The following is a 27,286-nucleotide window of genomic DNA, read 5'->3' on the forward strand; positions in this document are numbered from 1 at the left end:
CTACCAGAGTGGTTGGAAAAAATAGCTTAAGAAAAATACACTTTTTCTATAACCTTGCATTTTAACGAATTATTTTGAAACTACATAGTTTTGTAATACTGTTGCTTAAGACTTTAGTTTAATATACTTCTTTTAATTAATAACCAAAGATGTATACAGCGCCGAAAGCATGCTACTTAAACTCACCTGGAACAAAATTAATCTTTTTTTTTCTTTTTTTTTTTTTCCAAAAAAAACCCCAGAAGCATCGCAAAATAAGTAAATAAATAAAATCATCAAATAATACAGGTTGCTAACGTCACTGCCATGATGTTAAGACCTCATAATGAAAATTTCGGATAACACTATATCAGGTGCTTAACTTTTTACACTAGAATTTTTAAATTGTAATTTTTTTCTCTGTATTAATCCCTGGCAGTAAATGCTATCGCACATTGACAGATTAATGAGTAGAAATAGCCTAGCAAAAAGCAACTGATAGCAGTAAAAGAACCAACCAATCGTCCTCTCTTTCTCCCCAACAGAGAGGGGACTGTAGTGTCCATAAGGTCATCCTATGCCTCTCCTCAAATTCATTAATTCATAAATTAGGGCTCTCAAGATGGTTGTTCTTCTCACTTGCATGCTTAGAAACACCTGTAGTACGAAAGGGAGGAAAATAATGACCGATCTTGTTCCAACTGCTCACACACACTGCACACGCTGCATACCCCTGCATACTTGTAGGACAGAAAAGCAGAATATTGCATATTATCCTTATCTAATACACAAGGAAACCTTGTTTACAAGTTGAATCTCCAACAGCAGTATCCATAGATTTTAAAATCCTTGAACTAACCTGAGCCCAACCACACCTCCAGTCCAAGAAAAGCAGTATGGACCTACAACTCCAACTGCCTTTCTTAACATTTCAAACAAGCTTTTCCAGGCATTTTCAATTCCAAAGATAACATATGTTATAAAGGATTATTGAACCAGTTCATTACAATTTTAAAATCCATACAGATATATATAAAAATATATAGTATAAGTGGGACAGTTAGAGAAATCACAGTCTTTAAGTCATCGCAGTTCACCACACTGATACCTTGGGTATAGCTTTGCTAGAATGGCACCCTCTAACCCCAGATGAAACTATCTCTTTTTAATGTGCAACAAGGAAATTGCTGCTATTAATCCCTGGATTTTAATGAGGTACTAACAAGAAACTGTTAGACATGACTTTAAAACCAGTATTCGCTTGAATTGTCTGGAAATGTAGTTATCCCTGTTTAAGGGCATTCATTTTACCTTTCTATTTTGTTTTCTAGCTTCACGTTTTAGCTTTAATTTCTGCTCCTCCTTTGTTCTATCAAGATGGATTCTAACAACTCACCCTTAGAAAGAAGACAGGATACAGACCTAAGATTATGTGACAGAAAGATGATAGTTTGCCATAGTGAGTACGACATCTAATTTCCCAATATGAAAAAAAAAATATATAATTTTCCTGGAAAATCTATAGGTTGAACATCAAAAATAAAAAAGAAAGTACCTAATTCAGATATTACATAACAGAAAATATGTATTTTAAGGAAGAAAGAAAAAAAAAAACAAAAAAACCAAGAGATGGAATCGAGCAAACTATAGTATTACATAAATAAAAGGACTCCTCAAACCAAAGTATCCTGTCAGTTTAAAAGCCCTTATAGTCAGCTGTACAGTTTTTACTACTAACATTGCTGCAAAGCAAGGCTTGGTTGGCACCTAAGTTGGTGTTTCTACACACAGAAATATTTCAGAAATTTTCAGATTTGTTAATACCTTTCTCCAGAAACATCTGAACATGCAGCTTAATAGCTAGCAGAGAGTCTTTTCACAAGACAAAAAGCCCACATATCTACAGAAGAACTACTGTGCTGGCAGGATGAAAAATTCTACAGAAAAATATAACTGTGTATTTAGCCCTTAATCTGTACTGCCTCAGAAAATTCAGATTTTCCTCACTAATAGTTTTGAAAAATGCCTCTATAATCGCTCCAAGTGGCGGGGAAACTTCCTTAAGAAAAGGAAATATTGCAAATAATGTTTGGCTTTTTTTTTTTTTTTTAAATAAACTCTTTCTACATTGTTCAGGAACATACAGAACAAAACCTCACAGCCTGCTGTGTATCCTGGAAATATTAGCAAGCAGGATAACATTTAGCCTATCACCACGCTATTTGTGAAACAGATTACACTGTGTATTTTCACAGATATTTCTTGAGTTAAACATATTTACAGGATAAACGTAGCATACCAATTTTCTCTTCATAAAACAAAAACAAAACAATAAAGAAATGTTCCTCTATGACTTCAGCAATATTAAGAAATTCTTAGAATGTGACAGTATGAACACCATAGCAGCAGTTTTGAAGACAATAGTTCAGAACTGTATTGAAAAAGGAGTCCAGTCTCAGGCAATTACCTTAGAGCATTACAATTAAATAATAGGGAGGTTAAATAATATTGAAACAGCTGCATTGATTTGACACTATCAATAATTGATATGGGACACTTATTAATCTGTCTGTCCCAAAGATTTTTCTTAACCATTTGCCATTTAGAATCTCCTAGCAGGCATTTTAACATTTTAAAGAAGGTGGATTGGAATTACGGCTTGTACAGAATACAATCATATTCTACAGTGATCATTATTATTCTGATGCTTTGGAAAACCCTGCAGAGCAGGAAGTTACAGAGCTACATTTTTAGGAGCCACTAGTTGAGCACTACAACTTGGTTTCCTCTTCCCTTCCTACCATTTTTTTTTTTCCTTACCCCAAAGAATAGATTTTATCAAAATCAGATTACATTTTTGGAGCTACTGGCATAGCTTATTGGCATCCACGCACTTTATGTTCACAAATCCAGAGAGTTTGAGCGGCAGACTGCTGACACATATTTCGACATTTTTTCCAACCTGCTGACACCTGTTGACCAGTAGGAATCTTAACCCTTGATTTCAATAGGCTTTGAGTCAGGGCCTTACTTTAGGGAGATAAGAGACCCTTTATTAAGAAAATACTGTCCCTCCTCAATTCTCTAGATGATCTGAGTATCACTCCAGAACTTTGACTTACATTGCTTTGTTGGGATCAGAAGGCGGGAAGAAGGAAGACCGGATGGCAAGGGAGTTGTTCTGCTTTGTTTTACTAATCTTTACAAAGGTCTTTTAATTTTAAAAGAGCATGAAATATGCCAATACTTCAACTGAAAACACAAACCTAAACAATAAAAAAAAACCACTAAAAAAGGTTCAAATATTGCAAAAAACTAACAAGAATAAAAACCCCATTTCTACAGCGTTAAAGACATTTAAGCACACAAAATGAGCCAGGTTTGGCCATGAAATTTGACATTCCCTATAGACAAAACTTATCCTTCATACCATGTACTCCTCACATTTCAGTTCACAGAACAGTATTGGCAGGTTGTTGGCAAGGAGCAAATCTTTCTGAAGCATTAGTCTGTGAGACCTTCTCAAAAATCACATTTTGAGTTTTGGAGGGACCAGAAACCACTCTGCACATAGGGGTAATTACAGAAAGCTTTCACTGATAAATACCAAGGAGACCCCAGATGACTTAATGAGTGAGGATTTCGGCCATGTGCCCTTTCTGCTACTCTCAATTCATTACCTCTGCTCTGGACAAACCTTCTCCAGGGCCCCGACTGCTAAGCTAAAGGGTGAGCTCCTTTGCAGAGCTTACTACAGTTTCGCTTCCAACAAGCTGCCAGTCAATTACAACTGGGAAACAGTCTACTCTGCTAAAACTTATGGTCACCTTATTGCAAAAACTTTTACTTCTAGCCTACCATATACTTAGTTCCACCACTAAAACTAAAAAAAGAGAGGGAAGTACTACAGAGAAAGGAATGGGAAAAGGAAGAAACAACAGTATATTTTAATTTTTCCTTTTTTCTCTCACATTCTCGCCAACCTGCAGACAGATATCTAAGAAGTGTAATTTTTAGACAGTGCAAAAATTAAGATGCAGATCACTAGGAATTACTCTCCAATCTCTCGTAAGAAGGGAGAAAAGTAAATAAATCATTAGCTTTGTATATAAACCCCACACTTTTAAAATACAATGCAAAACTATTTCTTTGTGCATTAGAATCTTTGCACAGCAATGTCCATGATTGCCTCCCCCACCAAAAGGGGGGGGTGGTACGGGTTGGAAAGGTAGCATTTGCCCAGTCACAAACAAGCTACTACTTTTCTGGTACTGAAGAATGCTATAAAGGCAATGAAATGGAGAAGGAAAGAGGTCAACAGCCTGAGCGCCCTTGAACAAAAGTTCCCTTGGAGATGTCAGCTGCAATCTCATTTGTTTCCTCTAACACTTTCAGGTCCCCCTGCTCCTTTCTTTAAAGTTCCTAATTCAGTGGCTGACAAATGATCGCTTTAAAAATTGCTGTACAGGAATAACCAAGTCTGAATATGTCCACTGAAGATCACTAAGCTCTCCACCATTTGGCTTGGGACTAGATTCTATAAAAGTGTTTCTGGCCACGCACAGAAACACATAAAACACATACAGAGACAGTTTTCACCACCAGCTTCTCAAAGTTAAGACCAGTCTGAAGTTTCATATGTAGTATTTTCTCTTCCCAAAAACTTGGAAGTCAAGCCCCTATTCTGGGCTAGGTTTTTAGGGAAATGTACTAATTTATTCTTTCTTTCCTACAGTATCTTCTTATTCCTTCTTTCTTACAGTATCCTCAGAAAGTAGGAAAGTATATTGTCTTCTCCACACACAGAATGGAAACTATTGTGAGCAAGTTTCTGATATATCCCAGTGCAGAAAGTCAAAAGAGGAGGAGGACTCAAATGGATGCATGTTGAAGACAGTTGACAGGAAACGAGAAGAAACTTGACAAAATAAGGAAAAATTCCACCACCACCCCGAAGAAGAACTGAGAATATTTTCCTTGTACCTCCTGACTTTCCTAGGAGTTTCTATGATACTGGTCCATTTTTTCAAGGATAAAAACAATCATTTCATCTCAGCATATATTGTATTTTATGAAAGATGCTCTTTCTTTTTGCTAAATAGGCAGCATATATTCACCATAAATTTTGGATAGTGTTAATCTTAGTAACAGAAAGTGTTTATAATTAGCATGTCTGCTGTATTTTAAGAAAAAAACCATCAAAATAGCTAAAGAAAATTAGCTACTCAGAAGTGTATAATCACCCTTCAAAAAGTCCTCTTAAATGCAGAAACATGCATGCAGGAACAGAAAAGTACAATTTGACAGGGTGAGCATTAGACTGTACTGTCTCCTCTTCATTTTTTCAGACCACTGGAACAGACACACAGCTTGTTATTCATGACATATTAACATAACTGTGAAAATACATGGGGTCCTAGGCAGCACCAATGTGCTAGAGAAAATAACACGAGGATCCTAACTGACATACTACAAACCCACGGATGCCTTATTTTACTGTTTGTTCTCCAACCCATCAGGTGCTCTTAGAGCTGCACTGAGAGGATGATCCAGGAGAATTGCAATGCAGGGGCATGCACCAAAATTCCCAATCTGTGAAGGAAGAAAGTACAGGATAATACACCCAAGTCTTTCTATTTTACCTTGGTCAAAGCAGCTAATGATATTGCAACAATGGCACTTTCTACCTCTTGCAGCTATGTGTAAGCTATTTACATAACCATACATACTGCCTTATTACACCTCAATTACTTAATAAGTGGCAGAAAATGTACCACTATCACCCTTCCCAATGAAACCAAGCATATATATCACCTCAGGAGTTATCACGAGCACTGTTTTAACGGAAATAAGAGATTGAGGCTTAGAAATACGTGGTTCTATATATTCAACAGCTTATTGATGGTGTAACTGACATACCCTACTGAATGATGTAAACAACCACAAGAGATTTGATCTTTTCACTTTTGAAGGCATCCCAGCTGGGGTTTTCCCCTCTCAGTCTATCTGTCATCCAGGCAACAGTGTGTGGCCACAGAAGTGCACAATAAATGCTAATGCACTTATCAAGAAATTCCTCTCTGCTCTTCTGCAGACAAGAAACGTAGGAAATAGTACAGAAAAGGCACGCAGTAAGCCACATTAACCAGCTTCAAAGCTCTTCTACTTGTGTGGCTGCATGAATTCAGGAGAAAGAACACACCACTTTCTCCCTTGCAAGCACTGCTTTCCTTCAGCTGTTTGCCAAGTGATTGCCTTCTTGTATCTATGCTTAATCCTACAGATGCCTTTCTTTGGAGTTGTTGCCATTCTGTGAAGAATTCGTTCTGCTTAATAGCCCAACTGTTGCATGGGGAACATCCAGCAGTTTTGCACTTTACGACACGAAGAGAAGGATCAGAACACAAGCAGGATGTGCAACAAAAGACGTATCCCTTCACAGCTATCCTAATTTGGCATCCAAAACAACAACAACGAAAAAAACCCACCCCAAAACACAACAAACAAAAAAAACCCAAAGAAAAACAGAAATAGAAAAGTTAAGGTTGACTGCTATGATTCTAAAGTTCCTGAAAAAACAACCCCAAAAAGAACAATGACAATGTAATAATCACTCCATGCAACACAGAAAAGACAATTTCAGCACTGTGCAAGAAGAGCCTCCAGCACTGCAAGCACTAAAGCTGCCCCATTCCTATCAATTAATTTCAGTGCAGATGCCAGCTGAAGGGTAAGACCTCTATTTATCAGTCATGTACCTTTAAAAATAAATAAATGCTATTCCTGGCTAAAATAAAACAAGACCCTAAGTAGAATGCAATACCCGCTCTTCACCTCACCCTGCCCATCTCATCAATCAGAGGAAGCAGCACAGAGCGCATCCCAGGACAGGAGCGGGGCCCCACACATTCCTCTGCCATGCCGCTCACCACTGCGCCTTCCCTCACATCTGGGGGGAGGCAGAGGAAGGGGTTTCATTTTGTGCAGTGGCAAACTGATACCATCCACATATGAACAAGGGTAAGCTGATATCGTGGTGCTGTAAGTCTTCAGACTGTCAGAAACACTATCCCTGAGAGATACGAGCACTCTCTATTTTTTGCATACAGTGTTTCAGAATCAGCATCCTAGGATGAAAGATGCAATTTCACTGCAAAACACTGAGGAGAGGCACTGGGAATTCAAGACCTTCAGCCCCCTCTCCAAGTGTCAACATCGCAGCATTCCCATGGGGAAAGGAAAGAAGAGATGCCTCCACTCTCAAGGGCCAAACGCCTGCAGCTCATTTCCTTGTCACCAAATGCCCCCCTACTGCATTACACAGCCCAGAGATCTCTCCCCAATAACAGTCTGTCTACACAGCATAGTAACTAACAGCAAAATTCTGAATGTCTTAAAGCTTGAGAGCAGCAGGGAGAAAAAGTAACAAAAGGCATTGTCAGTACTGCTTATTTACTGAACTTATTTAAATCCTCTCATTAGATTTTTATCTGAAAATTTGTGGTGGTAGGAGAGAGGAAGAGTTTACAACTCTTGCAATTTTCACATAAAACAGATCAGAAGTGTGGCTTCCAGATAAAAATCATATTGCCTTCATTGTCACAGAAATCCCTATATTTTTCCCCAAGTATATTTCTCTCACTCCCTTACGAGTCTGGAAAATATCCTGCAAATTTATTCTGAACACACCATAAAAGCCCTCATGTCAAAGGCAAACAGAAGAAACAAAAAAATTTTGTCTTTAGAAGTCACCTTGCTGCGGCTGTTGACTGCTTGCATGGGAGGCAATAGTTGGATTTCCAGTTTGCTCAGTCATAGTGCAAGCAACCAACCAGATTCTACTAAGTAGGTAATACTTCCGGTTATTAGATTACTTATATTCTCTAATATACAATGACAACCCATTTTCCTTTCCCATGATTTTCAAAAGCTCATTATTTATCTCCAACTCAAGGTCATGAATCGAAGCCACTAGCAAGGCGCCAAGGCAAGTGTTATCTGCAGGACAGAGAAGCCGGTACCCCCATCTCAGACATCATGCTCCAGCCTGAAACAAGCAAGCTCTGAGAAAGGGGACTGAGCCCCCGGAAATGCAACTGCAGACATGAAAAGAATGCCATCAGGCCTCCATGAAAGAAGGAGGTCTATTCAACAGGTGTTCTACTTATCCCAGATTTCTGACACATACGTGGAGGTGTATAACAGAGAAGAGTTAAGCAAGGTTAGATTATCTCAGACTTCCTTCCTCTCTTGTGTTCTTAAGATAGTTAAGCCACTCATTTATCTCACCAAATACAAAATTCTCTCTTTTCCCTCAAAAAGAGGGAGAGAAAAGAATACAACAGACCAAGGCTCACTGTATTTTCTTCTAAATTATGCACTTGTACTTCCATCAACAGAAGTGCAACACCTTGGCCTGAAGCCAATCAGAAATCCCTCATAATGCGTTCAATAAGCCAAATCAAAACAATACATAGCTTATGAGAGTGGGGTAAAGAAACTTGAAGGTCATATTTCATCTGCTGCAGCTCATCATGTTCATTCAAACGGAGGCAGAAGGTTAACTGGCGGGATCTGCTCTTTAATGCCTGTTGTTTCCAGTGGAAGAAGCTAAACAACGACGTTCTTTTCTCAGTACTTCATGAAGAGGAGCAGCAAAAAAATCCTAATGCTAAGGGAACACAGCCCAGCTAAAGGGATGATGGACAGAAGAGCCTGGCAACACGATAAAGAGGAAACACACCTCCCTGGTGCAACTCAAAAGTTGGGTTTTGGACACATTAATTATAAAATTGAAAACACAATTCCAGTTTCATTAAGCATGGAAAAACATTCCTCTTGTTTTAAAAAAAAGGGATTCTAAACCTTCAGACAAATGGACAGATGCACTTAGAAAACGCTGGGTTTGTAAAACAAACTTTTGTGCATCAGGCGAAAACAGGGACTGGATAGAAAATATCAGGTTCTACCCTCAGCTTTACAGCTGCCTGTGTTGTTTGTAGGGAAGAAATTTATTAGTTTGATCCTCTAGAATTTATTCTCTTCTCAGTTTTCTCCACACCTAAAGCAGAGGCAACACACTAATCTTATACTTACTCTAGGTTTTTCTGGATTGCCCAAGACCATACATGAGAGGTAGTAGGGGTATTAATATTCATAAATCACATGTTAAAACTAAGAGTGAGGTTAATAGAAATTAATATTCTTAACCATCTGCCATATCAACTAATCACAAAAATTTATGTATTTGTTGGCAAAAAAAATGGTGGTGGGGACAAATCATAGGAGGGGAGAACAATAAAAAAAAAAAAACAAACCACAAAACAAGCCAGCCCTATTGCACTGATGGAATTGAAACGATCTGTCCCTCTTCATGAGCACCACACTGCGCTGATAAACTAAATCTCTCTTTGATTGAAGGCCAAATTAAAACGGAGCAATGCAGGAACTCTTCTGACCCAAAAGTAATCCACTCAATCATATAATGCATCCCTTTCCTTTTAGTAAAATGAATAGCCCTCCATAGAACCTTTTTCTTCCTTGACAAGTCCTTGACAGAAGAATGTGAATCTGGACAGTTAAATGAATCAATCACCAGCTGCTAGTCTAGGGCCAAGATGGTGAGCTGAGGGGCCTGCCAGAGTTCACTGACCACTGGTCAAAGCAGGACAAAAGCTTTGCCTCTATGAATAGCCCGCTTCTGGGATCCAAAGGTCACTTAGCTGCCTTGGAAACGGTCCCCTTTGGTTATTTAAAGTTCTCAGGCTATTCTGCCGCAGATATTATTGTTTCAGGTGGTCACCATCTTTCCTCTTCACAAGTTTGTGAAAGGCCAGGCAACCATTATTTAGGTAAATGCAAGACAATGGCAAACACGGCAGCAACTAAGTAGTGAGGAAAGGAACAATTAAAATAAGTACAAATAATGCTTTACATTTCCTCATAATTCCAGCTTCTGAATATGTCTGTGAAAAACATCCTCAGAGAAAGAAGGTCCCAGCACACAAAGGGCCAGAACCCCAACATGATCCAGGTGTGTACCTCGCACTGAAGGCACGACATGTTAAATACTTCACTGCCTTTGAGATTCTTTACATAAACGTGTCAGGAAAAAGAACAAGAAAAGAGTATCAGGGCTTTTCTCTAGTCATGACTGTTGGGCTGTATTTCCAAAAACGTGTTCTGTGGCTCAAGGTAAGAGCCGTAGCCTAAGAAGTAGGTGGTAGTCTAGGCTATGTGCTGGAGTAAATACTTGAGAAAAGAGACACACCAGGTGAAGGAGGAGGTGAAACCCACTGGTGCTAACTCCTCCACAGCACCGGAGCCCACAGTCCTTCACAGCACCTACCTAATACCGTGGCACCACAAAAAAGCTCTACGCCTGTACACCAGCAATAAACCCAAGTTCCTCTCACTCAGGTCACAGAGAGAGTAAACATTGCACTGACAAATACCAGAGAGTGTACAGGTGAGCACTCACCTAAGCCCTGTCCACACACAAGCTTAAACTATAGTCAAAAGTATAAATTAAATGTGGGTTCTATCACTACTGTGCTAAAATGGTTTCCTAAATCAGATAACGCTCTGATAAACAATACTACCAACAGGTTTATAAATGTTGCTGCAGACCTCTACAGTATCTTCACTAGTCAGTAAACCTTTATTAAAGAAAATAGTATCTGAGGATTATTATTATCAAGTTAAAGCTTTTACTAAATACATGCTTAGACACCAGCCCGTATTTTGGTTGAATCAAAAAGTTCTGATAAACTTACTTAATTTGTCTCAGAAGTTGTAACAGTGCCCTTTTACAAGTCTTTCTCTCCTGACACTCTGCCTATATAAACCTCTAACACTTTCAAGCGCATTTATTTCATTTTTTGCTGTATTACATACATCATTAGATAAATGAAGCCAAACCCTAAACTTTCCCACTAACATAGCATTCAGTATGTCTGCCGCTTACATGTGTGTAAACACACACAGACACAAGATGAAAATTTCCAAACCAAAACGCTCAGAAGTTAGGAAACTGAAGAAATGAAGGTGCTTATGTAACCGATTTGCTCTGTTTATATACATGCTTCAGGAAACAATCCAACTGCACAATCACACTTTCCCCACTATTCACAGCACCAAATGAATGGTGCTCACCATAATGAGCATCTATTCAATATTTTGTTTTCTCTTCTCTGTTCAGTGTGTGGCCTCATTCCTTATTTATTACACTCTATTAAGCACTGCCCTGAAGACAGAGTTATTAACTTCCCTATGGCCTTTTCTGCAGGGCCCTGCACTACAGTTCTTCACAAATGTTAATGCACCTACTCTCACAACACCTTGAGATGACGTTCTATTATTATTATAATTTTACTGTTGGGTATGGACAAACAGTTGGATGGTGGCCCAAAATATTCACTAAATTTAGGTGTCCAGGATAAGACGCTCATCCTTCACATCACTCCATGTGCTGCAAACACAGCTCCCCCGGCTTGTTGCAGCTCCAATGGATGAAACCTCAGACCCTCATATCAAACACCATGACCATAAGAAACATGTAATCACAGACTTCCCATGAAAAGTAGGTACAAGCCAACTTGTGTCACATATTGTAGAAGCTTCTGGCTGAAGCAGTGATGCAATGTAAATCTGCCAAAGCTCCTCTGACTGGGAGGTTATTCTTTGTCTTTCTGTAGCTCCCAAGGGAAGTCCAAGACTCCTGGGTCCACATTCCACGTCCTGAAAGATCAGCTGCTCTGATGGACACACTCTCCAGTCAGTCTTTGCCAGCCCCTCCATCCTCTCCCACTCCCAGCTTGCACCCATGGTAATCTCCAACTGAGCCAACCCCAGGCCTCACTCCACAAGCTTTTCCTTAGTACTAGCTGCTTCCAACCAATGCATTTCTCTTCCCCCTTCTGAGCTCTAGACACATGAGACCACTCACACCTCCACCTCACCCACTTCCCCCCCAAAATTCCTCTCTAGGTAATTAGACCATTGTTTTCACTTACTTCAGCTTTCGATACCAGCTGGTTTCTACAGGCAGTGTTAGATCGCACTTTAGCTCCTCATTAATTCAGAACGGGGGGGGGGGCAAGTCCACAGCTGCCTAGGACTGCTTAGAGGGAAAGCCCAGCTCAGTGTTCACAAGCAACATGCTCAGTACAAACAGTGTCTTCTGTGTCTCTAGCTAGTCAAGCTAAGTAAGCCTGTTCTGAACATACGTAAAAAAAATAAAATTGAGATTCTTCCTCAAAACTTACAGGACAACCAAATTTGCAAATATATTCATAGCAACAGCAAAATCTACTTCCAGACACAAAGACCACTTCCCCAACAAATCCCATGTCTCTGTTCCCTAAGCAGACATTTCCATGCTATCCTAGTGAAAAACAAAAATACAGAAAAAGCAGTTTCATCTTAAATTTGTTCTAGGGAACAGAATAAACAGACCTGCAGAAGTATACTGTATAAAAAAAAAAAAATAAATAAAAGCAGAGATGGATACTGACACAACAAATTTCTATCCAAAAGGTAACATGTCAGAAACTTGGCAACCACAGTCCTGCAATATAAATATTTGGTAAATTTAACAGCACTGTGCCACCAGCCCCCTTAGAACAAGATCATCATTTGCACAAAAGAGAGTAGAATAAAAGTCTACCACTGCTTTATTTTGCAAGAGTCACGATTAAAAGTGTCAACAGGCTTCATCCCTACTATGTAAAAATAAAGCTTGGCAGCCCATTCTCTTTCTTGGGGTGGGTGATGGGAAGACCTTTTACATCTTCTCAGGAAATCATGGTGGTTTTTTTTCCCATTGATACAACTCTAGGCTCTGCTATTCCTTCAGAAGCAGTCCTGCTAGGAGGACTACAGACAGGCCCTGCTAACAATTCAAACATACTTCACCTTAACAAGCACAAACATTTTGATGATTTTAAATCAAAACAACAACTAAATGAAGTTACCTTCACACTGCTGTTTCTTGAGATGGTCAGAGCTAATCTACCAGTTAGTAGCTGCTAAAAAGTGAAGACAAACTCTTCCCAGATAGTCTCAAATCCCCACTACTCTTGCCTACTTACCTCCAACCAGCTCTAGTACTTGTCAGATAACACAGAAAGCCAGTTCAGATCATCACAGCTAACCACATTAGTTAGATAACAATCTAGATGAAAAAAAAAAAAAAAGGTATTTTTTTCTGCCAGGTTATCAATCAGATGAGCACCACAGACTGCACAAGGGATATGGCATTAACTGCATCCTATTCTACATTTCCAAAATTTCAGGACTAGTGGCAGCCACTTTATGTTTAAAGCATGACTTACTGTTCTTCTTTTGCAAACTAGTGGACTGATTAAATGTCTGTATATTCCATTGCAGTTTTTTGCAATGGAATTCATGTTTATGTCATCAATGGACTTTCATATCTACGACACACCAAAAATCCCACAGACTATTACTAATGAAGAGCACTAAAGAAACTGTCAACATCATAAATGTTCATCTAAACACAAAGCACAGATTTTGAATGTGCTTTGTTCTCTCATTAGGATCTACTTGCAGCATCACCTCTGGTGCACTAATATGCCTTTGACACAGCTCATAAGTGTAATATGCCTTTGACACAGCTCTAAAAGAAACGAAATACTGTTTCTAAACTGCACTGTAATAAAATTCTTCATGAGAAATGTTTACTATATTCTTAAAATTGACCATTTTCAATAAAGTCTCTAACCATAAAAGAGCCTAACATACTACCATGTATCTCATAATGATACCTATTAGCAGATTAGATGTGTCACCCTTTGTGCGGAGAAATAGTTTCCTGCAGTTATTTTATGATAGGTAAGTATAGAGCATTTTGTAGTGTGCATATTTTTTTTATTATTGTTTATTTATCTTAAATAAAGTCATGCAAAGACAGTAATTATATTGGGGGGAAGGGGGGAATAAAGCACTGTGTGGATTTCGGGGATTCACCATCTGAAAGCTTTTATTCTTCCACAGTGAAGGAAAGTTATGACCTTTGACATGTGGCCATGGTGCCAAAGAAACTGCTCATAAATGTGTGTCAGTAAAGAAGCAGAAATCAATAAATTCATTTAATCCAGTGAACTATTATGTAGTGAGACACAATATATTTTAAAGGGCCAACTGCTCTACTCTTTCGCTCAAAAGACAAAAATTTTATGTAATGGATTTTTGGATATTCAATTTTTGGAAGGGTTTTACAATCTGAACATTATCTTTGACCCATTAATAAACATTTTAGTCAGTTATGCCACAATTTGTTAGTACGTTCATTCCTTTTTGAAAGATCCCTGATAAAGTTGGATTCAGGTAGCACAACAGGAACAACAGCAGGTGGGCAGACATCCTATTAACAACCTCTACCATTATTAAAGATAGTTATCCACAGGAATCAAACATAGGCAGGTGTTAAAAGTGTGTATTTTTTTCCACACTGAGTGCTCAAGAACAGAACGAATGAGATACCATTCATCATTCCAAACACAGTAATTTTAAAAGACCAAATGAAGCACTGCTCTACAATATATATCATAAAGGCTTTCAACAAAGCATTTGGTTATTTACCATATATTTTATGTGAATCAGCAACAAGCAATATCAGGTAAAGAAGATGACCATTAAAAACAAGTACGAAATGCCCTGTGCTGGGAATGTCACAAAACTCCCATCAATGCTACCAAGAATGCCATACTTAATTTCTTGTACACTGTATCAGTGCTTACCTCTTCTAGTGTTTAGCATATCCAAGAATTCCAAACACTAGAAACCATAATTATTGCTAGAAAAAAAGTTCAAGCTCTCAAAAGGGGAAAAAAAAACAAAAAAAAAGAAAAAAAATGAAGGAAAAGAAAAGAAATTTTACTCACTGGAATAAACAAAAAAAATCTACTAATGAGAAACAAAAACAAAACAAGAAAATCCCCATACCCAATTATGTCTCCACTTCTTAAATGAAAAAACAATTTTGAGAGTATAGGCTAATGCATCTGAATACCAACTCACATATACTGGTTCCACGAGCCACTGCGCACAGAGCATTGTGGATTTGTATCATGATCATTTTTACAGTAGTTTGGTTGTGTGATAAAATTGAGCTGTCTTCCTAGCACAGACTGGCTGAACAAATAAAAGCAGTATCCACTTTCAACCTCTGCTGAAGATCAATGATAAATCTGCTTGCAAACTGTGGGCCACAGGGTTGTTTGCATAAATAAGCATTAAAAGCAAGATGAAAATAGAGCTGATCATATGCTCACTTACGCTTTTGAGGAGAGGGTGGGGGAAGGACGTTTCACCCTTGTAATTTGGGACACACTATGTACAAAGTTTCTCTCTCCTCAGGCAAAATGACAGAGCCGTGCCAGAACTCCCAGAGAATATTTCCAGTTAACATCAATTTGCCGGATGTCACAGACAAGTTTAATGAACAAAATGATAAATGTCTGTCAATGGCTTTATAAAGTCAATGAATTCTCGTTACAAAGAACATACATAATGCACAGCTCTGCCTGAGGCACATGTTACAGTTATTAGAGGTTTACTAGAGATCTTGATGTGGACAGTGAAATGGTAATTTAGCAATTTATACTAGTTAATTTGCTGGTAAGTTACCTAAACAATTATTAATATGTTGAAGATTGTACAAGCAGGAGTAAGCAAAAAAAAAAATTATTTTAAAAGCTTCTGAGTGTTCAAAGACCTTAAGATTAATTTTAAAGTTTCTTCGAAAAGATAATGGCTTATTTGACAACTTCCAGTTGTATCAAGTTGTAAAACAAAAACCAATACTGTGTAACACTGAGCAGTCTTTATTGTACATTGTAATCGCTATCAAAACAGCTTTTTCCTAATCATAATTATTATCTGATTTTGAAGTGACAGCCAGACCATTTGAGACAAGATATTACACTTCTGTCAAATCATTTTTACCTCATCTAAATTTGGGGTCAAAATTGACCTTAAAGTATCTTATGACACTTCCCTTCTCTGCCACAGCTGTGAAAATAAGCTCCACTGGAAAACAGTACCTCCTTCCAGTCATCAGACAGAAATAAGAAACAGGGGGTCACCAGAAGCAGTTTTGCAAATTCAAAACAATGATATAGCATATATGTGACAATTTATAAAGAGAAAAAGGGGAAAAAAAAAAAAACACAAAAAAAAAAACCCTACATGCAGCAAAACCAGCCTGCACTTGACATGAGAAAGAGAAGAGAGTGGGAACATGGGAGAGGACACAAGTAATGAGAATTTAGAATATTAGAACAGATCAGCAAATAAAGGAAAAGCTTTTCTATTTGATACTTTTTCCTCTCTGTTTTAAGGTGTGCAGGAAGTGAGTGTCTCTCAATACAGCTTAAAAGAACTGACAATCCCATTTTGTAAACACACTGACAGATGACTTTTGTGATTTTAGTGGCAGAAGAGAAGGCTGACCATTGCTACTTTGCACGAAAAACTCATGCTGCAAAGGTTGAGGAGATATTGAAGAGTAAGTTATTTTTCTAATCCTATTTTATCTCATTTTGTCTTTAATCTGAAATGGTTCAAAGCAGAGCCAAAAAAAACCCCAAAACGAAAACTCAAAACCCTCTTGACTGGAAGATTCAGAAAGATCTTTGGTTTAATGCAAGATTTTAAAAGTGAGTTGTGTAACTATCAGGGTGTCCAAAGATGAGCTACTACACATGTGGTAAAATTACACTGATAAATTAAAAATCCAACATTTTTTCTACTTTTATAAATCTATCGATTTGCCAGTGACACCATTAAGACATGAGGGTTTTGCACGAGAAATTCTGATCTACTGAAATGAGAACAAACAATGTTCTCATTGTTTGTTTGCTGTCCTGTTCACAATGTAATCAATCAATGTGAACCGGATTATTATCTGGAGACACTAAAAATCAAATCTGAAAATACAGAGTTGCTTCTTTTCACAGAATCCCCTCCAGTTTCCAGCATTCATACATCACTATACACAAGATGTACATCACAAGCTGTAAAGACTTAGTTTAACTGCCCCTAGCTATGTATTAAAAGAACACTAGATGACATGTTGAATGCTTGTAATAACTTTTACATACCCCTTACTCCTGGTCAGTCAGGTGATTATTTATTTCAAAAATGCCTCTCATATGCAAATCATTTCAAAACAGAACTACTGCACCTCAGAGCTAAAGAGCAAACTTCCATTACACATACTTCTAAGACAAGGCAAATCATTGCTATTGTTAAATTCAAAATCATAATTTTAGTATGTTCTGAGGCTAGAGGACTAGGACGAGGTAAGTTTTGCTGTTTTGCCATCGATACACCACTCAGAGTAGCCTGTAGCTAGAGACAAACTCTTTTCTCCTTTAGAAAATACTGTATTCGTCCCACCTAAAACTGTGATTTAGAAAAGCCTGTCAATTTGGGGTAGAACAGCAAAACTTGCACAGAATGGAATCTGTTGCCCATTCCAACATCTGCTTAAACATGGGCTTGGCAAAGATGTTCCATATCTGAATACAGATTTAGTGAATTGCAATGTTTTGAGAAAAAAAACATCCTACCACAAGTGCCTTTATATTGGCCAGTACATAGGAAGTTTTCTTCCTAAGATTCTATAGATGGGCAAGGATATCAAAGACCCTCTCTGCAGTTAGGTTTGTGCTTTTTGCAACAGATTTCTGTCATAACTCAGAAACAACAATCTTACTCCTTGCTGCCCAGGAAAATTTTACCAAGGCTCTTATGGCAGGTACCGCTTTCAAACACTGTTCTTGTCAAAGGCTGGAGATGATTTAACTTGCTCAGCAGTATTCTACCATTGAAAAAAAATGGTAAAATAGAAGTCAAAGTGTAACTGTAAGGTCTTGAGAGGAAACATGTTGATCATTATTGCCTATCAAAAGGACTGCTGGGATTTTGATTTTTATTTTTTTTAAATACTGACTTAACTAAGCAGATGGTTCAGCTGTATTTTCTCATATAGTAATCAATGTACCTTAAAAACGGCCATTAAGAGAATAGTTTAGTGTCTGCTGAGGTATCTGAAGGCAGGACTTCCACACTTGCAGATTATTAAACATGCTTGCACATTTTTGTAAAAGAGAAGCCCCACTGTTTGGATTTTTCAGTTTTCCAAGGCTTTGGGGGGGTTTGGTTTTTTTGTTTGCCTTCTTTTGGGGGGTGGAGGGGGGTGGGGAGTGGGTGTTTAGTGGGGTTTTTTTAGGAAAACAATTCCTTGTTTTATGTTATACAAGGGAAAATTACGTGACCTGGCTGTTTCTTGTACACACATTAGTTTAAACCAATGCCCAGGTTCAGTGACAGGAAGAAATATCCCAGGTGAAAGCACTGAAGTTGCATTTCTTTTCTTCTTTCCTTTCATTTCCCAAGATCACCTGAGATATTTTCATTGAACAAAACTCCTACAACCGCAGAGATGTAGGATATGGGTGGTACCCTTGCACCCTCATATTGTTTCCTGTATTAACAGTCTTAGACAGTAAGGCTAGGTTTCTAGGAGCTGGGACAGCATGCATCACATGTTCTGTGAGCCTCACAGGCCTCCACACCCATGACTGCAGGAAATTCTACTTAATGATATTTCTACCTGATTTCTAGTTTTGTAACAAAAGTTCTTGGCTGTCCTCAGTTTTGCAATCAGCTCATCTCCATTTATTTCATATTCCAGAAGTAATTCCTTTCTTCAAAACTTTGCCTACGTGCAGAAACAACTTCATAAAATCATTTTCAAATAATCTATGAGAATAGTGTGTACTCTTACTACTTCAGTCAGAAGAGGGTTATATCTATATAAACTGATTTCCTAAGAATCACGATTACAGAAGATTAAATACTACACTCCTTGCTGACTTTCTCCCTCCCCAGTACTTGTGCCCACTAACCCTTCCAGAGATGGTGAAGTAGTATCTTGGTACATTGCAAGTTTTGCCTCAAATTAATGATTAAATTCTGATAACAGCTTTGGGTGTAAAGCTCATTGTCAGCATTTCTATGCCTTTTATAACAATGTTCATTTTCAGTATTTAATTTCTCACGCTGCATTCTACTGCTCCAACATCTAGTAAATTAGAAGGTACTCACTGAATAATATCACAATTGCTCTAATGAATTGTTCAGGATACAAGCAAACATAACTTCCTCAAGCTTAACCACTGCAAAATTTACAGAGTTTTCCCATCATCCAAACTCAGGCAATACTCTGACCACAGCAGGAGTTTTAAAAGCTGTTTAGTGTAACAGTGGCACAGTAAGACCCAGCAACCCTGAAATCTTTACCCCATAAAATACAAAGCTTGCGCATTCTATCATTTTGGGGTTATAATAACAAGAATCTAAGTGAACTTCATAAGCACACAGCAGACCTATGTGCTAGACCTATGGGGGGAATGATACCCAGAGATCCTGTTTCCCTAAACTGCAGATGCACTGGTGTGTAGAAAGCCCAACATAGACGGGCACTTTGGAACAGGGCCTCCAGTTGGTAACTGTATTATCCTGACACAACTTAGTTTGTTTTCCCTTCATGAGCATTCAGGCTGTTAAAACCAAAAAAGCTTCACACTCACCTAAGGAGATCAAATTCGATTTCATTGAAAAAAAACCTAACCAGAATTACTATTATTATCAAACAAAGTAAAAGCAGTACAGAAAATCTGCTTAGTACTGCTTATTTGCGTTTTCCTCTAATACATTGGAAGGCCATCTCCCTCCAAAACTCTTACATACAGAAAAAACAAAACAGAAGAGGAGGTTACAATAATTTCATAAAACAAGTCACAGACAAACCCTCCGGACTCCGGTGGTTTCACAACCATCTCCTTCCTATGTTTGCTGTTTATCTCCATCTATTAAAAATGTAACAATTTCACCCATACAAAGAAAAAATGCTTCCACTATAGATGTCAGTTTTGGAAGGCTCCCAGATGGATTTCTAACTCCCAACACAGATCATCTAGTGTGAAATTTATTTTTCTCCTCTAACTCAACTGCTTAGACAACCAACTTTAAATTGTAGACACTGCTTAAAATGCTGCTGCTTAAAAGCTATATAGAGGTTGACCCTAGTAACTAATGTTGACCATACAACCCACACTTACTCAACAAAATGTGGAGACTTGACATTGTTGATTACTTTTTCACTTAGGTGGTGATTACCAGTTATAAAGACTGGAAGTAATCAATCCCAATTTAACAGCTGGGACCATTGATGAAACAGAAAAAACAATGCAAAACTAAACAAAAGATTATATCCACAATTTTGGAGATAAGATGTGGAAAAATATGAAATCCTGAGGAAAAAAACCACAAAAACTAAGCACAAATTTGTCCAACAATAGAAATGACCCTATTTCTGTAGGAAAACGCTTAGTAACTTTTAAATTCTTCCTCCAAGATTCTCTTTTGTCATTGTCTTAAATTGTTCTGCACACCATCAATAGCCACAGCTGTTAAATTGTGAAGACGTGACAACAAGTCTCTAGGCAAACAACTGCTCAGAGTGAGATCCTTTTCTTTAGGATAATCGGAGCTGGCTGACAAAAGGGGGCCTTATTGAATGCCCTTTCAACAATTTCTGCACCAAGAAATGCAGAGAGAGAGGGAGGGGGAAGAAAGGGAGCAGTGGGGGGGAGCACCACACTGCAAGAACAGAACAGCATCCTTTGCTGTCCTGCATTGCTTTGCAAGTTGAAAAGAAATCTCAATAGTTTAGTGCACATATCACATCTAGAACTTGCACCAAGTAAGAACTGAGTGCCTCTAGTCACAGCTCTGAACAGCTTCTAGCATGGTACCATGTTTTCCTTCAACATTTCTCATGTAGGTGAAGATTTTATTAGCTACAGAGTACATTGCCAATAAGACTGAGCATTCCTTTAAAAAAGAACCTGGTAAAAACTTTATATATTATAAAGTTACAGTGACAAAAACTAGTAAAAGCCCTAATAGCTTTGGCCCTACTAGCTAGGAAGGAAAGCAAGGCCATGAAATGCCTCAATTTGGCATTACGCTTGACACAAATTTGAAACTGAGGTGTTGAGGAAACCCATAAAAAGCTCACTTCTCTCGTAACGTGGTAGTGGAAACAAACACTGTTCACGTGCACTAAATAAAGATTCATACCTGTTTTGTCCTGGCAACAATATAAAAGCCCATCCCTTAATCTGTGGAAGAACTCTTACAAGTGCAGACCAGTCATTGCTGAAAGAACAGAGAATGGCCTAGTGCCAAAACAAAGTAACTAGCGGTTATGTCTTAAAAGGACGCTGCCAATTTCTTCTGTAAAGGTGTTAAAGGAGTTCAGGTCAAAAGATGTCTGAAGGAGTTCTAGAAGAAAACCCTCCAAGAAAAAGAGTTAAGAAGGAAAATATTTCCCACTTTTCTAATTTCTCCAGTGTCTCTCAGTTAAAGAACAAAAAAATCTTACTGCTCTTCTTCATTGTTATCAACTGACATTGCTGACTGAGACAGGAAACGTCCTCCTCCTGCCTTAAGTGCAGCATTTAAATGCACCAAGGATCAGCCATGTGCACTCTCAGCTTAGAAACAGATTCTCCTCTCAGGACATTCAAATCAACAAATCAAAGCAATAGCAATAAGGCAGCACTTGTAAAAACCTAAAACAGGAGCTTTCTCAAACAGTCTGTAACCACACCATTCTACAGCATTAAGACTTTGCTATCTTTTTTAATACAAGACCATTGTCTACAATAGCCATTTGCCATTTCACTTCCACCTCAGTGAAAAAACATTTCTGCCTTTCAACCCCACCCTTCCATCTCAGAATTTGTGCCTCTCTCCATTACAATTTAAAATAATATAACATACCTTTGAGCTCTATATGCATTTGGAAGATACCTGAAATGACAAATTCCATACAAAATGAAAACTATATTGTTCGACCACAGCTATTAATCCCTTCATTTAAGGCAAGATACTAAATTTAATTTAAAAAAGTTAGTAGAAGAAGGACAAAATATTTGCCTGTGCACATGTTCCATGAAGGCCATAGTTTGATGAAAATGTATTTTTGCAACAGTCTAAGTTTCAGTAGCCTTCCTCTGTCCCACTCTGTTCCTACCTCCACATTGTTCCTCTCAGTTACGCCAGTGAAATCACTGAGAGTGGCTTTGTGACAAACCACATCAGGGAAGTCATTTGGGTTAAACACCATCTTTTGTTTTAATTCTATTACTTTAACCCAGATCAGTTCTCTGTTCAGTTAGCCACACAGGCAGCCGTGCCCACACAAGGAAGAGCACAATGCAAAAGTGGGAACAAACAGCTGGAACTGCTAAGAAAACATGATTGTCACAGTACAGAATAAGGCTCAGCTGGATGCACGCTTAAGTGCAAATATTTAAAAGCAGACCAGATGATGTCATTAGGATATCAAAATATAAATATTGCCAATTATTGGCACTACAGTGTGACTAGAAGTCACATCACTGCCACAGCGGGTAAGCAAAATTACAAAGTCTCCACAAAGCATAGCCTGCTACGTGTAAAAGGCCCAGTGTTTCATAAACTGCAGTGCAGCGTGCACAAACAGCTTCCCTCCAGGAGTATGTTCCCAGAAACCTTCTGCTTGCATAACCTTTCACTCTTGGGAAATGCAGAAACCTGTACATGAGGAATTGGGCTTATATGTTTCCTGTAATTCACAAACATTAAAATCAATTCATCCAAGTTACAAGAGCAGAAAGGGTTATGTAGGAATGCTCCTACCCAGCTGTATATATGCCATCCAACCATTTTAAGACTTCGATTTCCACTTTTTGTGAAAAGGAAATAAACAATGAGCATCCTGTCCAATCACTGCCCAAAACCCATGTTACTAGCTTCAGAACATGACCTATCTTCTCCATTTTTTCTTAGTACTATCTTATTGGAAGTCTAGCTGTATTTTTAGACAGAAATCTTTGTTAACTGTGGTTAAATAGTCATAATTTAAAAATGCATAAATACAAAAATCTCAGCTTGTTTATTTTTGTGTGATTCAAAGTTGCACCAAAAGTGCTTAGACTTTCTCTGCAGTCTGCATTTCTTTTCTATTCCCTTAAAAGAGACCTCTCTTTGTAGCACTAGCAGCAGTAAGTTGAATTTTGAGTAAGTCATATTCTTCACTATCAGCATTTTTACTCCCATGTTGCCTCACAAAGAACCACACAGCAACCTCCTCCTTCCCCCCCCCCCCTACAAATTAGCCCACTTTGGAAGCAACTACAAGCATGTAGTGAAACTAATATTTATTTTTACCTAAGCAATACCTCAGCCCCACAGTTTCCTTTAAAAAAGTAGGGGGATCTCACCGAAAAAAAGCCCTAAATTAGTCAAATTCTTTTGTGCATGGATGAACAACAGGAAAGCAAAGCCTTGGGGCCTCTGGGGAGGAACCCTGTCCCTGCAGACCTACTCTGATGTGCTCGGCAGATAAGGCTCCATAGTGACACTTAAGGAAAGGCCTGCTCACATTTGAATTTCTGCATTCCTCAAGAACAATTCATGGCAATCACTAACTTTGCAGAGGAGCTACATGAAAGCTTTGGCCAATGAATGAGGGTCATCTGCTCTTTATCACAAGGGTAAACCTCATCCTGGCCAGTTTCTAACCTTTTAACCCTGTGAATTCTTAATTTGCACATGAATAATGGAATTCTTGCCAAGAGTGCAACCTTCAGCTTCCAGTTCCTAACTTTAGAAACCAAGACCTGATCTCCTTGTGTGTTCAAATCTTAAACTCTTGGACAGATTAAAGTTTTTGATTTCCAAATGCAACACTAAACATTACAATTCTGAAGCAAAAGATAAGCTTACTAGCAAAAGCTCTGACCAGGCAAAGTAAAAGAACATCCTTGCACCCTGCTGCTACTAGAGACTGAAGAGAGCATTTGCTTTTTTCCTCCAAAGAAAGAATGCCCATTTAATGCCTATTCTCCACCTGTTTAATATGTATAGTTCCTTCTGTACCCTGCCCACAAGGTAATTTGCCTTAGCAGAAACCGACAACTGCTTCTAAACAGAATTACAACCCTACGAAATCCCCCACAAGACTTTAATTTATTTCACTTAAAACATCTGCAAAGTTCAATCAACTCATGATAGCAGGCAGAAACACTGTAAAAATGAGATATAAAACTGATTTTGCACGTGTTTTATGGGCTTCAAAATATAACAATATAAATTACTGACTTATTTCACAGCTTTACTGTAAAGATGACATTCTGAAACCGGTCAGATTGGAATATGACTAAAAAGAAGCAACTGCTACATAAGATAACTTCATGTTTGGCCACTAGTTAACCACTTAATCGCTAAGTCAACAACACCTACTGTGATCATTATGGATCCACTATCTCTTCCACTTTTCTACAACAGCCATAGGAAACCTTTCAAGTATTCAAAGAAGAAAAAGAAACCTTTTGTCACAGTCTTACAGGAGAGGGGAGAAGGAGAGGAAAAAAAAAGGAGAAAAAAAGTGCTGCAAAACAAGAGTCTCACTCCACAGCATGCAACCTATTGGTTCACAACTCTTCCTTGGTGAAAATCTTTCATTACAAAAAAAAACCCAAAAAAACCCAAAAAAAACCCCAACCAAAATTAAACCGTCTTTCTGGTGAAATAACATGCATGCGAGAAACAAACATTTATAAAAGTTCAGTGCCATCTGAATAAAACCAGATACTACAAGTGTATTACTATACTGTACTACTATAGTGCTCTGTACCATTCCAGATGTTCTCTGATATTGAGCACGGAGCTCATCTTGCAATGTCTCAGGTTTAAAATGGCCCTGAAGTTTCCCCAGTCCTACACACAGAATCCATCAGCCACTGCTTTGCTTTATATTTATTAACAACATTCCTATCCTCTTAAGAAAGATTTTCTTCAGTCTGTTTATTAATGGTGCTGACACTCTGAAACCTAATGATGTGAATTTAAATGTCAACGATATTAATACTTAATTTTTCGTCATTTTATCAAAAGTATCCAAAAACTGCTCGGTCTATTAATCCTGTATGTGAATAAGATGCCATGACACAAAGTAAAAAGTAGCCAGGTTTTTGAAACGCAGAGTTCACAGATCAGCCTCTCGCAGCACGTGAAAAACTCATCACTTCCTCGGAGCCACCTACTTCCAGGCTTGTTTTCAACTGCCCAATGCTCTAGCTCACTGAACAAGATATTTCACACATTCCTGAGGTATATGGACAGTACTTATAATCAGTTCAGAAGCATACAGAAAAAAAACTAACAAATGTTAACATTCAGACATTTTTTTAATGTAAGCTACTGTACCAGTTGTATTAACTAGTTTCAGACTGAATTTGGTAAAACTTGCAATTTACAACTCACGTTGAGCTTCCATACAGCTATTAGCACCACAGTTCTGTGCAACTTGCTGAGAACAGGGTTGAAGAGGTCAAAGGAAGCCTTTTCCTATTAGATTAAGTTCATCAGTTAAGTCCTATTACAGAGGGAATATGAGAAGACTACATAAACTGTGTACTCTCTGTGTTATACTTTCTTTGAAATGACTCCATGTACTTCTGGAAAGCTAAAAAGATAGTGTTATAGAAGCAGCCTACTGCCAAAGCTCCACACTGGCATAGAAAAAGGCATGACATTCAGTCCCTAACACATATCTTTTGCTCAATACCTTTAATGATGCTAGAAATACAGAGGGCAACACACACTCAGGATCAGACTGTTAAAGCCATAAAGGCACTTACACACAACTATTTCCTTCACCGTTCACCCAGTAGTAGGGAGTCACCCTAGAAACGCATCTCACTTCCTAGTGGAACCATGTAACAGGCCCTCACGGCTGGTTCCAGAGGAGCCTGAAGCAGTTCCAAAAGGGAGAGCGCCCACATCTGCTTGGCTGAACACAGTGTCACAAAAGCAAGGGCTTGGTAATTTAACCCTCACAATTGCCCAGAAAACCTTTCCCCTCCCAAAGACAGCCACCTCTATTATCGGTCTGCCGTGCCCCAAGACAGCACAACACAACATCAAGCAATTGAACAAGGAATAATAATTTATCAGCTTTGTAGATAACACTTGTAAGGCCGCCAGAACAGCACTTGCGAAATAAGATCCAGGACCTTTGCAGCAGGTTGCCAGCATGGCTGTGCATCACCACCTGCTCTGGAGACCAGCAACCCACGTGAGCCACCCACACAAGGCACCACTGCCCAAGGGGTCTCAAAGGTGGCTGTGCCGCTCCTGCCGCATCACGGACTTGAAAAGGGGCCCCCACAAGTTTTGCTCATAATCTTTACATATTTAAAAAGAAACAAAGGTTGTATAGAACCGATTCGCTCTTTGCTTTTGTAATTTATCTTTTCAGGTACGCCATCAAAACGGTAGGTTGCTGTGCGCTGTTCAGGAAATTGCTGTCACAAACTCAGAAGCAGGTTAATAAACAAGAGCTGGAACTTACTTGCTAGCGTGAGGTGGCTTTTTTGACTGAGAATGGCCCCGTATTTGTTCAGAGCTAAGCACTGGTAAAATCCTTCATCAGACAGCTCTCCTTTCTTTCCTTCCACCTCACTAATATACAACGAGCCATTAGATAAAGTGTAGATCCGTTCATTTTCAGATACTTTGCCTCCGTTTTTCAGCCATGTAATAGTTATAGGAGCTTCACCACGGGCCTGGCAGTCTAAAACCACCGGATCCTTCCTTGAGACAGTAACGTCCTGAGGCTCTTTCACAAAAAACAGTTCACTAAAGCACCACATTCCTAAAAGAGAAAGAAAAAAAAATTTTTGCCTGTAAGTATAGATGAGCAGCTTACCAACCGCACTCACGAGGTGCGAGTCATCGTGCTGAACCCGCAGCACGAGGTAAAACTGTCGTTACTACAGGCCCCGAGGGCTCTCAGCCCTCTAAACTCGGAAAACTATGGTACCGACCTCGAGCAAAGTAAAGCAACCAGGCTGTAAAGCACCCAGGCATTTCCCTCCTAGTTTTCAAACGCGCTGTGCGAAGGAGCTGGAAAGCCAGAGCCTTCGACACCGGCTCAGCCGCAACCGGGGCTCACAGCACAGGAGACGGCGGGGACTACCACACAGGTGCGACCCTCACCGCGGCCGGGGCGTGCCCGCGCCGCTCGATAATTTTACGAGCCCGCCAAAGAAGCCGGAGCGGGGCGACTCGTAAAAACCTAATTTTACAAGAAGTCGTTAGCGTAAACCGAACCGCTCGGCGCCCCTCAGGGCCCGCAGGGGGGGCGCCGCCCGTCCCC

At 38.9% G+C, this 27,286-nt stretch overlaps 1 protein-coding gene across 1 annotated transcript in view; it reads right to left on the minus strand.

Annotated features, from left to right (window-relative positions):
* Window positions 1-26,863, minus strand: part of PRTG (protogenin) — an 85,671-nt gene extending 58,808 nt beyond the window's left edge. Inside the window, exons 1-2 of the mRNA XM_009885770.1 lie at window positions 26,850-26,863; window positions 26,480-26,811 (exon numbers count right to left, since the gene is read on the minus strand). Of these exons, the coding sequence (XP_009884072.1) occupies window positions 26,480-26,811; window positions 26,850-26,863 (346 nt within the window). The remainder of the gene's footprint in view (window positions 1-26,479; window positions 26,812-26,849) is intronic.
* Between the last annotated feature and the right edge of the window lie 423 nt (window positions 26,864-27,286).

Source organism: Charadrius vociferus, unplaced genomic scaffold, assembly GCF_000708025.1.
Source record: "Charadrius vociferus isolate BGI_N301 unplaced genomic scaffold, ASM70802v2 scaffold325, whole genome shotgun sequence".
Taxonomy (NCBI): Eukaryota; Metazoa; Chordata; class Aves; order Charadriiformes; family Charadriidae; genus Charadrius; species Charadrius vociferus.